This window comes from Delphinus delphis, chromosome 3, assembly GCF_949987515.2.
Source record: "Delphinus delphis chromosome 3, mDelDel1.2, whole genome shotgun sequence".
In the NCBI taxonomy this organism is placed as follows: domain Eukaryota; kingdom Metazoa; phylum Chordata; class Mammalia; order Artiodactyla; family Delphinidae; genus Delphinus; species Delphinus delphis.
In genome coordinates, this window is record NC_082685.1 from 67,371,327 (window position 1) to 67,383,785 (window position 12,459).

The following is a 12,459-nucleotide window of genomic DNA, read 5'->3' on the forward strand; positions in this document are numbered from 1 at the left end:
GGGTCTCCCCGGGAGTGCTTGGCGCGTGCTGCTCAGTGAGGTGGGGTCTCCACGTGAGGGCGAGGCGCGCGCTGCTCAGTGAGGGGGGGGGCTCCACGTGAGGGCGAGGCGAGCGCTGCCTTGTGGGGCGGGGGTTCCACGTGAGGGTGAGGCCCACGCTGTCTCGTGGGGCGGGGTCTCCACGTGAGGGCGAGGCGCGCGCTGCTCAGCGAGGTGCGGTGTCCACGTGAGGGCGAGGCGAGCGCTGCCTTGTGGGGGCGGGGTTTCCACGTGAGGGCGAGGCCCACGCTGCCTCGTGGGGCCGGGTCTCCACGTGCGGGCGAGATCTGTCTTGCCTCTCCTCTAAACCGCAAAGAGCTGACGAGGTTCCCCCCCTAGCCAGTCTTCACTCCGCTCTGACTGGCATTTGATAAAACTGAAGTCAAAATATGGAAGAAAGATGTTTTTAAAACTATAAAAGGTGTTAAAGTTGCGTTATTTTCAAGACCCTCCCCCTCCAATTAAATAAATGGTGAAATTTGAGAACTGCCAAAAAGAAGACCGAAGGGTACGATCTAAGTCATAATTACACTTGTACTAACTGTAAGAAGAGGGCGCAGACAAGGAGAGAGAAGGGAACGAGGAGAGGAGGGCGGGCGGGCGGAACTATCAAGGTTTCTTCAGTTGGTCTGCACCAGAGTTGGGCGTGACCCGGGTTAAGCAGGAGAATCCCCCGCTCCATTTAGGACCTCTAAATGGAGGCGTATGTCAACCTTCAGTCTTCTGTTTCAGGAAAAGGACCTCTCAAAAGACTGGAGGTTTAACAACAAATGAGGATTTGCTTCACTTTGTGTATTTTTTGACACAAAGTTTTCTCAGAACAGCGGGCACCTGTGGGTCCGAATTGTTCAATAATCCTCAAAGAACGAAAGCCACCGAGAAAAGCGTTTAAAGGGCAGTTGAGATAACAGCCGGTGCCTGGACTTGGCCACGCGGGTGAGTAATTTCTTAAGTACTTTGACACCTAACTAAACACTGGCTCCTTTTCCTCTTCGACTTGAGCATTTCACCCCCAGCCCTATCGCCCTCTGTCAAGGGTGGGCTGGAGCCCCAGGGCTGCTCCTGACACGCCTTCCCCCAACTTGCTTCTCGCGCCGAGTTTGGGGGTCAGATCGCCTGGAATCGACCTTTTAAAAATGCCTTAAAGGAGGGCGCCCTCGCCCAGCTGCTCAGCCCCCGGTGTCCTTGGGTGTCATCTCGCGTTCTTCTCCTCCACTCCCTCCCCTCACACGATTCTACTCCTTTATATTTACTGAGGACCTATTATGTCCCAGCCACTGTGCTAAGTATTAGGGATACAGCCACCAATAACCACTTATTAAATGACCCCTTCTGCAAATAATGATAGCCTAGTGATTAGCATGAAGGAAACAAAATAAATTCTTGAATTGAAATAGTAGTTGTGGCAGGTTAGGTCTCAAGAATTCAAGCATACATCTTATGCATATCATTACTGTGTAGTTGTTACCACTAGAGCACTAAATCAAATCACCCATTTCAGAAAGCTCCAGTCCTAATAAGGCTCCTGTTCCTGTAATTTCATTCATCCATTCTCCTGTTATCATCAGCCTTCCTCTCTATATAATTAATTTTTTCACTAATTAATTAATTCCAAAATCCTATATTGAAAACTCCTAGCTGTTCACAACTGAGATAAGCCACTGGAGATACGAAAATGAGTATGTCAGTTAAATTAATAGGGAAATCAAATATATAACAATGCCAGTGGCCCAAGAAAAAAGATGAGAGGGCTGCAGAAGGAGTTTGGCAACGGGTGTCAGAGAAGTTGACTTTTGAGATGTGTCATAAAGAAAGAGCAGGATTTTGCCAGTTGGGAAAAGTCATGAGTAATATTTACGTAACATTTTCTCATTCATAAAGTATGTATAAGAGCATGGGTTTGGGAGGCAGTTGGTCCTCAGATACTTGGCAAGACAAGGCATTGATGGCAGATGCTTTTTCACAATGATAAAACAAATTCGTTCAGTTTTTAAATATTTCACCACTCCCACTTAGTTCCAAAAATGTACAGATACTACAGCATCGGTGAAGAAGCTGGAGTGGAGTGGAAAAGAGAAAGGATGTGAAAATCCAGGGGTAGCCCTAATAATTTGAATATGTGCCATATAGTCCTAATAGTATTAATACTTCACCTATCAGTCAAGGTTAAATGGAAAACAAAATAAACTACATGGTCCGTAGGGTGCATACGATAAAAAAACCAGTTCTTTTGTTCATCATTCATTTCACTTATTCAGACATTCAGCAACATTAAGTGCCCACTATGTTGTAAGCCCTGCTTAAAGTCACTGCTCCTAGGGTGCTCCCAGAATGGTGGAAAACACAGAACAAAGCAAGTAACTCCAGTGTCGGTGGTGAGGCTATGGCAGGGGCAAGTGGGTGAGCACAGAGGGGCACAGCAGAGAGGAGGGACCCCTAATGCAGCCTGGTGGCACCAGAGAAAACTTCCCAGAGCAGTTGATTCTGAGCTTCCTCTTGAAGAGCAAGGTCAAGGACAGACCAGCCTGTGAAACTGAGATGTTCAACTGCTTGGAAGCAAAAGCTCTGTGCAGATGGTTAATCTGGCTGGAGTAGAGAGTTAAAGACACAGGACAGTGGGAGCTGAAAATGAACCTAAAGAAGTTCATTTTCAGAATGACGTAATTAATATGAGAGGCAAAGAAACAAATGAGAAACCTGTTGTAATAATGTGAACTATATGATCATTTTGGCTAATCCACAAAGTCCGGGTCTGAGTTAGAGGACTAGAAGAGAATAAAGATTTGGACTTAGTTTTAAGTGGCCTTCGCTTGGGTGTGCTGAAGAATTTAGCAAAGAAACAGTGCAAAGGATACAAGTCAGTGGATGTAGCTCTGAGGTGGCCCTCTAGTTCCTCAGGAATGCACCCACCACGTTCAGGGGATATGGAGGGAGAGAGCCTTCGGGAGAGAGGAGCCCAAAAGCGTGGCCCACATCAGTACCCAAGGAAGGGTCCACCTCCTCCAGGTGCGGGAATCATTCCTCTGCCCTGACTTTATAATCCCGAACTCTTTCTTACCATCACGTTAGGATTAGAGCAGGCCTGACGTGGTCAGTCTCACAGTGTTGGAAATCGGAACTGATGGCATAGCTAATCTAATTGGTTGGAGAGAGGTAGAAATTTGAGTTGCTTAGGAGGAAGACATCAATAAGATTGGGTGATGGATTATCCTGAGGGGTGAGCAAGAAGATGGCGTCACTCACGGTGCCCTGAGTGGTTGAGTATTTTCTTATTTCTAATTCAGAAGAGATGGGGGAGAAAGAGCTCACATCAACTGAACACTGTCCATATGTCACCTGTTTACATATTTTAACTTATTTAAATTTCACAACCCCTCTCTGAAGTGAATAGTATTATCCTCATAGTAGAGTTGAGGAGCAAGGCTTAGAGGGGCTGTGATCACAGTAAATAGCAGAGTCAGGACAGGAACCTGGCTCAGTCTCTCTGGAAAGCCACGTCTACACTTCTATTTCCTCTCACAAGAGGACCTTCCAGTATATTTATACTCAACTTCCCTGAAAAAATATGGTCTCCTGCAGTGAGCAGAAAATAATATTCCTTTCACTGTACTATACTGGTGACTTTCTTCTTCATCATTTTTTTAAGTTCAAGAGATAGCTCTTGTTTATCAGCTATTCCAGTACAACAAGTTCATCCAACAGAACATGTCAGCTCTCTGTGCAACCTGAGCTCATGTGCAGCTTTCTGCCAAGGAGCTAATGTTGTGCCGTGAAATAGAAGAGTATCTTTGATATTTTGGAATACTTAAGCCTGTTGGAGATAGGAGCATGACTTTTCCTTTATCTACATCCTGCTATTTGCAAGATAGTGATACCTTTTGGAAACTAACGATTATTTCCATAGATTTGTATCTTAGAGTGTACTTTTCTGGGATTAAGAGGAAAAAAACTCATATTCCATGTGATTTAGGAAGGGGAGAATTAAATGTAGAGCATTGCTTCCCTATTTTTGTTTCTTTAGCCGTGACACCTGAGAAAATTAATGGAAGTGATAAATCCAAAAGTGTCTCTTCTAAGGATCAGAAACAAATCCAATTGAGAAAGGAGAAAAAAAATGTAAAAAAGAAAATGAATATATCAAGTGTATAAAGTTTGAGATTATCAAATCATGCTCGAAATGCTAGAAATTTCAATACATAGGAATAAACATTTAATGAAGGATTATTAAAACTGACACAGCAAGAAATAGAAAACCTAAGTAAACAGTAACTGTGGAACAAAATCAGCATAATTTAAGTATTGCTTCTAAAGAAGGCTCTAGTCCCAATTGTGTTGGTAAATTATTTCGGTGTTCAATAGCTAATTGTCGTGTTGGGTTCCAGACCCTGAAACTTATCTTTAACTCATGTTCTAAACAGCTCCTTTATCTTCCTCCCACATGCACACCTTTCCCCGGACTTGCTCGGCTTCCTGTTTCAATTTCACCATCCACCTGTGGCCCAAGCCAGAAACCTCGATGTCATCCTCACCTCATCCCCTAGTCTCTCCTCCTAACCACACTACATTCTATTGCCTTTAAAAACTCTTTCCCAGTATGTTTTCTGAATCTAAACTCTTTCAATTCTTCCTGCTACTCACTTGGTTCAATACCCTCCACTCCCCTGACATCTCTCTCTAGAACTATTGTAATGACCTTCCATCTGATACCCATGCCACCAGTGCCACTGGCTCCCTCTACTGTAAGCTGTGGGTAATGTATGTCTTCTCCAGAGAAGTTAATCCTGCACTACACTTTTAAAATCTTTTTGGGGCTTACCATTGCATGGGCATGGTTCAAGGGTAACAGGGTGAGCTGCTGAGAATTTAGTGCAACATAGTAGGAAAAATCAACCAAACTGCTTTCAATTTCTTTAGAAAAAGTACAGTACTCTGCCTATTTTGGTGAGGGAAGACTCTGCTATTACCATTCTAAATGCATTTCTAAATGGCTATTGCATTTCTAGATACTGTAGGAAAAGCAGAATCTTCTGTGATCTGGAGCCTACTAACTGAGCTTTTCTGAATTTTCTCATGAGGACCATTGTCAGGGAAAGGGGAAGGGAAAGGCTGGTTCTTGTTCTGGGGTTGGGGGAGGCTGACCCCCCCAGTGTGGGCAGGGACTGGGGTGGGAGGGAGTTCTGGAGAGATACTTCCCTAAGGAGAAAGGACAAGATGGGTGTGCAAATGGAGTTGCTGCAGACTAGGGAATCAGGAATCCACTGCCAAATAACCCTGTGAACAGAAACTTTGAGTCAGGGATGGCTGGGTTGGAAGACAGGGAGGGGAGTGGATTTGAAGCATTTGGCTGCAGAGCTTGGAAACCTAGTAAAGCTGTCAGTGGCTTGGGTTTGGCCTGCGAGCTGTTCACCTTTGAATCAACCTCTGGAACCTGGGCAAGCCAGCACTTGGAGAAGGAACCAGCCACTGGTGTAGACCAAAGAGCTGAGGCCCTTCCCTAATTTCCTGGGCTACATAAACCCCAGACTCCAGGGCAAACCCAAAGAAGAGGGCATGGCTTCTGAAAACTAATGAGGTTATTGTAGCCATCAACATACCACCTTTTTACTACAGTTGTTGTTGAACTACTGGGATTGAGTTGTATTTTTCAGAAGCCATAGAGCACATTATGCAGTGACAGTCTTACCTGAAGAATCAAGTCAAGCCAAGAGAGGCAAAGGAGAGAGAAGGAAAGGTAGAGACAGAACCTTAGAGTCTCTGCTTTTACACAAACTTGAGTCCCTGAACTGAGCTGTCTTCCTGGACTTCTTTTTCTGTTAGTGTGCTTTAGGTTCTATTCCTACCACTGAAGAAGATCTAACATAAAAGGAAAACACTGAGGAATGTGGAAGGGAGGTCATTATCTGAATTCACAGCTGAGGACATGGAAATAAGTGTACCCTGTGGAAGAAACTCAATAGATAAGGCATGAGTAAAGGACAAAGGCCACCGTAAAGAGAGGGTTATACTGGGAAGCTGCATTTGTGAAGGGGAGGACTTTCACTCAAAACAGAGATTGTTTGGCAGGAGCAATTAGATTTTAACAAACTCTCCAGGTGATTCTGATGCACTAAAGTTTGAGAACCACTCTTCTAGTGAGTGTTTCAATACATAATACATCTGTGCTTCCCTATCTTCAATTTTCTGAAAAACACCAACTGTGAAATTTACGGTCAAGAATGCTAAACTCACAGGTGCATGGATAGTAAACAAAGGATTATCTTTACTGATGGAACAGCCATAGAGAAAGACTACCTGAAAGAGTTAGGTCATACCTCTGAGATTAGTACCACGTAGCTAAGAGGAGATGCTGATTAAAATCAACAGATTTTAAAATTCAGGAAAAAGAACAAAAAAAAAGAAACAACAAAAAAACTAACTTCCATTCTTCACAATTCACTGTTTCCCAGAAGGAAGAATGAATGCAAGACTTTTAGCCATAAAAGCAGTCTTTCACAATCCATGAACCTTTCTTGGAGTATAACTTTCCATCCTACTACCCCCACCTCAATTCCCAAATAGTTCGTGTCATCTTTTAAATGTCTTGACTAGTTAACACTTCTAGGAACCTCAAAGGAGTTTTCATGGCTTAAGCAAAAATGTTGTGTGCTTGAAATAAAAATAACCTGTGTTATATTGTTCATACAGATAAACTCTTAAAGCTCACTCCTTTTCAAACTGTGATGACCTCCTTTTAAAAATGGGTTACTTGGGACTTAATTTTAAAAGAGCATATGCAATCATATCTTACAGCAGTAGTTGTTATATGTCTTCTGTGTACTATATGTAAATCAAAAACACACTGCCTCCTTACTTTTAAAAGTTTTTGCTCTGTTATTAGAGATATGAGCTGGATATGAAATCATCCTGTAAACTACTTCCCTTTTTCAGACTAAGTTAACACTTCCAGAATAAAATCTCCACAATTCTCTACCCCCAAAGCTTAATTAGCAGTATTCTAATGAAATTTTGACAAGTACCGAGTCTGGGAGGTCTGTTTTTGCATTCAGTATCCATGGATCACTGATTCTATTCTGTGGATTAAACAAGTAAATTTCATTTGTAGCTGTGGGCAGAGTATCTTGCTAATTGGCATTCATATCCCAGAAAAGTGGAACAAAGGATATGTGTTAACAAGACACCATCATTTTTGCGAATGAGTTCCTGATCTGCGAGGACAGCAGCCACAAGTAAGGCTGCAGGAGGAGACATATTCAGAAGTCTTCACATTTTCCTCTAAAACAGTAGTTTCAAACTCTTAACGTTGTGTAACACAAAATTCAGTTGTAGCTTCAAGGGGAAAAAATGGGCTGAAGTTCTTAATGCTACCATTTAATAGCCTACCTGAAACTCCTGTGCCACACGTAAAACAGGTCTATAACCATTGTCTCCAGACTCTATAAGAAGACTGAGTTCTTCAGGTATTTTAGTAGTCTACAAAAAAATGTATTTCTAACTGATTAACCCACCAATACCTTTTATGTATCTACTATCTGAACTAGCTAAAAAGTACTTTCTGATGAGTGCATCCTAGGACTTCTGCTGTCTTTACTCAGATAGTTAAACTACCATCTATTTCCTCTGATCCTACAGCCATCCTGTTGATACATAAACAAAGACAGAAGTGTATCAAAGCATTTATCTTTTATTCCCAGTGAAAGAACAAAAAAACCCTGCTGGCTCAAATATGTAATTACATTCCTGTTTTGAAAACCACTGGATGCTCTGATGGTAAATGCCACATTCATAGCTGCCTTTGAATTCTCATAAACACCCCATACACATAAACAAAGAAGTGAGCAAACTGGCCCGAACAGCAGCTTATTGGAGAATAAGCAAAAAGCAAAGATCATACAATGGACACTTACATTTGTTTCAGATCTATTAGGTAGCCTGTGGCCAATCTATACTTGTAACTGTAATTTGCATTACCTGAGCACACACTTGCTGGGCAGATAAATATGAGTAGTTTGGAGATGACCAATCTATTCCAGCCATTAAGTTATGGATCAGGCAGCAGTGAATGTATAATGGCGACATCCCTGAAGATGAAAGATCTGTGCTCTAGGCCAACATCCTTTGTTGACATGACCTTGGGAATTTGCTACAATGCTCCAAGCTAAATAGTAGAAGAGAGAGAAATAGCTATCCTGAATGTATAACACACCTACTGTAATGTTCAAATGATAAAGTGAAAATGCTTTGTAAAACTGTAAATTAGCTTTGCCAAAAATCTTAGAAAAGAATCAGATTATACTCAGGGGCTATGAATCCATTTTAATCTTCTAGTTTCCTCATTCATAACCATGTGATTTAACCAAAAGACAAAGCAGAATTAGAAAAGTTAAATCATTTACAAAATATCAAAATGAGCTGCATCTGATATGGCTCAGTCTCACTGTCAATATAACTAGTGATTATTCCAAAGGCTTAAGGATAGTGAAAAATTTCAAACAACTTTTCCAAGGCGTGAATATTAAAGTAAAGTATTTTAATACTTTAAAGTATTAAAGCCATTTTAAAAACTCAGACATCCATGAAGTAAATTGTATAAATGTGGTTAAATCACAAAGTTGACATAGATTTATAAAATATAAGAGTAGACATTAAATTGTTTTAATGAATCCACTTCCTTTATTGCAGTAACCTCTGTACAAAGCAGCAACTGCAATACTCAACAGTAAAACATTAGAAAAGCATTTCTGTGACAGTTATAGTACAGTATTATCAAAATATTACATTTTCAAACTTAGTAGATAAACATCCACCAGAGCTCAAATCTTTAAATTATTTTTCCATAGTCTTTAAAAATATGTAATGTCAGAAAGCATAAAAAAAGAATGTAAAAGGAAACCTAAAATACAAATGAAATAATGTAACAAATAAATATTTGATTTAATTAACTGTTAATAATCACCTTAACACCACCATTCTCTAAACCCACTGAATTTTTACCTATAGAAATAATGACATGTCATATGCCATTACATAATTATTTATTTCCAAGTTATCACCAATGATTAGAACTTAAAAAATTTTGGCATTAAAATAATGAAATTCAGCATAAATAAAATAGAGTAGAATAGCCTCAACACTAGCTAGCATCTCTAAGAATTAATTGCTGAAATTTATTAGAGCACTACAACAACCTTGAAAATTTTGACCTGGTATCTAGTGTTAAGTGAAAGTAATGCATTATTTTTTAAAGTGAAAAGCTTCTTAACATTATTTCACAGACAATATTACCCTCCCCCATTATGCATATTTAGATATATTTTATGTACTTTATACACATATGTATGATGCACGACATTTGGTTCCTGCAGTATAGATCACAATGATGTTTTCCTGAATGGGAAAAACTTAAAAAAAAAAAAAAGTATGTGTACCTGTGCACATTTCAAGATAGCAGCACTCAGTTATGCCCTATTAACCATTTTAAAAGTTCAAACATATTGTTTACTGAATAATATGACATTTCTACTGTCTTTCCCTCCAAACACTACAAAACCTCCAATAAATGGTACAATGCTATGAGTTATAACATTGGAAAAAACTGTTAGAAAAACAATTACCTCATTCTCTTAACATTCTGAATTTAAAATTATTATCAGATCTCTTTTATGGTGTTAACTTAGTTCATACTCATGCAGCAAAAATATTGCACTACTGAACAACAGTAGTAATTTTATAGATTTCTATCAAGATTCATGAAAACCTACATAAACTCTGCACCAGTGAAACTTATACCAATGAACACACTGAACAGTACTTTAGATGAAATGTTCTCCATTTTCTAACTGAATGATAACTGTGTGAAGTTATATGCCCTTCAAATGATCACCTTTCTTCTCCATGAAACCTGTCTTTCAATCTGTGAACTCATGTTTACTGAAACAAAAAAATATAATCTGATGAATCTTGATCACTTTAAAATGCAAAAAACCAGCAACATGTCATTATAAATACACATATGCATCTGTGTATGCATATACATATACACACACACATACAGATATGTAGACATATTATCCCTTGAAATGTTTCTAGGAAATCCTTCCTTGAATAAAAAATGGAAAACTTCACATTAATAATTGCATATAAAGCTTTTAGTAACAGTACATAATGCACTGTCAAAACGGTACTAGTAGACTATGATGTCAAAACAGACATTTCAAAAGCACAAACTGGCAGTTTTTCTTAACACAAAAGTTTTAAAGTATTAAGAATGGATTAAATTTAAATGTTCAGAATAATCTGTTCAAACCTGAGTATATTAATTAAGACTATGAGCTTGACAATTGAATGAATTGAGCCTAAAAACATTTCACTAAGAAACCAGTGGTCCATTTAACCATTCAATGAAACACTAAATATTTTAATTATTTATAAAAAGGATGATATAGTGATATTCCATGTGTTTATTGAAATATTCTATTAAACAACAATGCTTTGTCTAATTTTCCTCCAGAAAAGTCTTCTAGCATTTCGTAAAAGTTCCTCAGATTTGAGGAAAACTCTAAATTAGGACAGATCTTTCTTCTAATAAATACAAACGATCTTAAAGACTTTTGTCTAACGATCTTAAAGATTTTTGTCTAAAGAATGACAATATGTGATTTTTCAGCATGGTATATAGAAGTACTGGATAAATCTTCAACCTTCCCTAAGGTTTCAAGAAATAGTAATCAAATAAGATATAAATAACAGCCAATTAGAGGTTTAAAAAAAAGAAGTCTATTTGGCCTTTTTTCCCCTAGATCTACATTGATACAGATTCATGAAAACCTAAACTTGGGGTCACTTTTTGGTTCCCATTTTTTTTCTTGCATTTTCATTAACTCGCCCTAATTCTCACCTTTAATATCTGACAGACACCTTTACAAAAGTAATAGAAAACATACAGTACTCAACACTAATTGGTCAATTGAAAAAGAAAAGCAGTGTCCATTTTATTTTAAGGTGAAAGAGACTAGAAATAAAAATAGCTGAAGGCAAAGTTTGACATTCTACAAATTTATAAAAGAGGATATAGTGATGAAATTTGGTTAATTTCAGAAGGCACCTCAAGGCTAAAGGCTTTTTGTACTCCTTTCATCAATCAAAAACTAACACACTTTTATTGCTATTCAACTAGCAAAGGAAAACTTTACTCTCACAAGCTTCAGTCCAACAACAAGGAATCATCATTCACTAAGATAGAGATAAGGAATTGACTAAAACTGAAGTCTCCATACACATAGCAATGGAGCAACTTCTCTGTGTGCTTTCAAATTAATGAAATAGTGAAAATAAGTCAGTTTGCCATTGTGATGTTAACGTGTCATTGAAGATTTCAGTGATAGCAGTTACTTCACTAGGCACTGAAGTACCGTCTGGAGGGCTGTCCACTGTGCAGACAGAACATTTAAGAATAGAAGGTAAGGACACTCTGATGATTCCCACGGACTAGAAGAATTGGTGGTAGGTCCTTGGATAGAGCTTCTAACCATGCCATGTAGAGAGCACTAGACACAGCACCTTTTCGTGCAACTGGGAGACTCCTGGTTATCAAAAAAAGAAAGGAAATTAGACAATGCATTTACGTTGAGAAGAATAAAATGTAGTAAGAATTACAAATTAAGTCACAGTAATAGTAACTAAAAATTACTATAGTTACAGAATATTTTTGAGTGCAGGGAAATTCTGAATATAGTGTAGTAACTACTATACTCACATATAATTATTCCCATTTTTTTCAAGTTTGAACAAAATATTTCTCAAAAATAAGAATAGCATATAAATATTTCTATAAACCCTAACACATTTGGTATCTAACATTAAACCTCAAATTTCCCCTTAGAATTCTTTTAGATAGAAAGTCTTCTATCTGAATTTCGATAGTGGTATCTATACATGGACAAATGAAATTCAAACATAATTCTACATATTAATGTTCAATTTCCTTTATCTCTCTCTGGACTCTCATTTCCATTTGTACATAGTGATAGTATGTCCAGTTGCTCCACAGAGTGTCTCTCTCCAGCTTTCTATGTTTTAGTGACTTCCATTACAGATACTTAATTATCATCAGCAAAATCTGAAATTTCCTGGTGTATTAAATATTTGTTGTTAATCAAACTAACAATCCTTTGGTATTACTTTATTTCATCATTTGGCATGTTTCAGAGATCTGAGCCTTCTTCACCTATATAAGGGCCCAGGCTCCAGGACTGAGAAAATTTGGGTTCAAGAAAGATCTAGCTAACCTGGTTTAGTGGAGGAAAAGCCAGAGTAAGCATAAGCACCGATTCAATGTGAAGACAGTGCGTTCAGATGTAAATTTTGTGTGTGGGAACTTGGTGGGAATTGAGATAGGAACTACTTTTTAAATTTAATCCTCCA

The 12,459-nt window shown here is 38.6% G+C and overlaps 1 protein-coding gene and 1 long non-coding RNA gene across 3 annotated transcripts in view; one reads left to right on the plus strand and one right to left on the minus strand.

Moving 5' to 3' along the window:
- Positions 1-841: 841 nt before the first annotated feature.
- Positions 842-12,459, plus strand: part of LOC132423319 (uncharacterized) — a 41,921-nt gene continuing 30,303 nt past the window's right edge. For both annotated transcript variants that reach the window (XR_009518964.1, XR_009518963.1), the window contains exon 1: positions 842-975. This is a non-coding gene — a long non-coding RNA (uncharacterized lncRNA). The remainder of the gene's footprint in view (positions 976-12,459) is intronic.
- SLC12A2 (solute carrier family 12 member 2) overlaps positions 8,594-12,459 on the minus strand; it is a 108,878-nt gene continuing 105,012 nt past the window's right edge. The window contains exon 27 of the mRNA XM_060008922.1: positions 8,594-11,618. Within this exon, the coding sequence (XP_059864905.1) occupies positions 11,483-11,618 (136 nt within the window). The 3' untranslated portion in view covers positions 8,594-11,482. The remainder of the gene's footprint in view (positions 11,619-12,459) is intronic.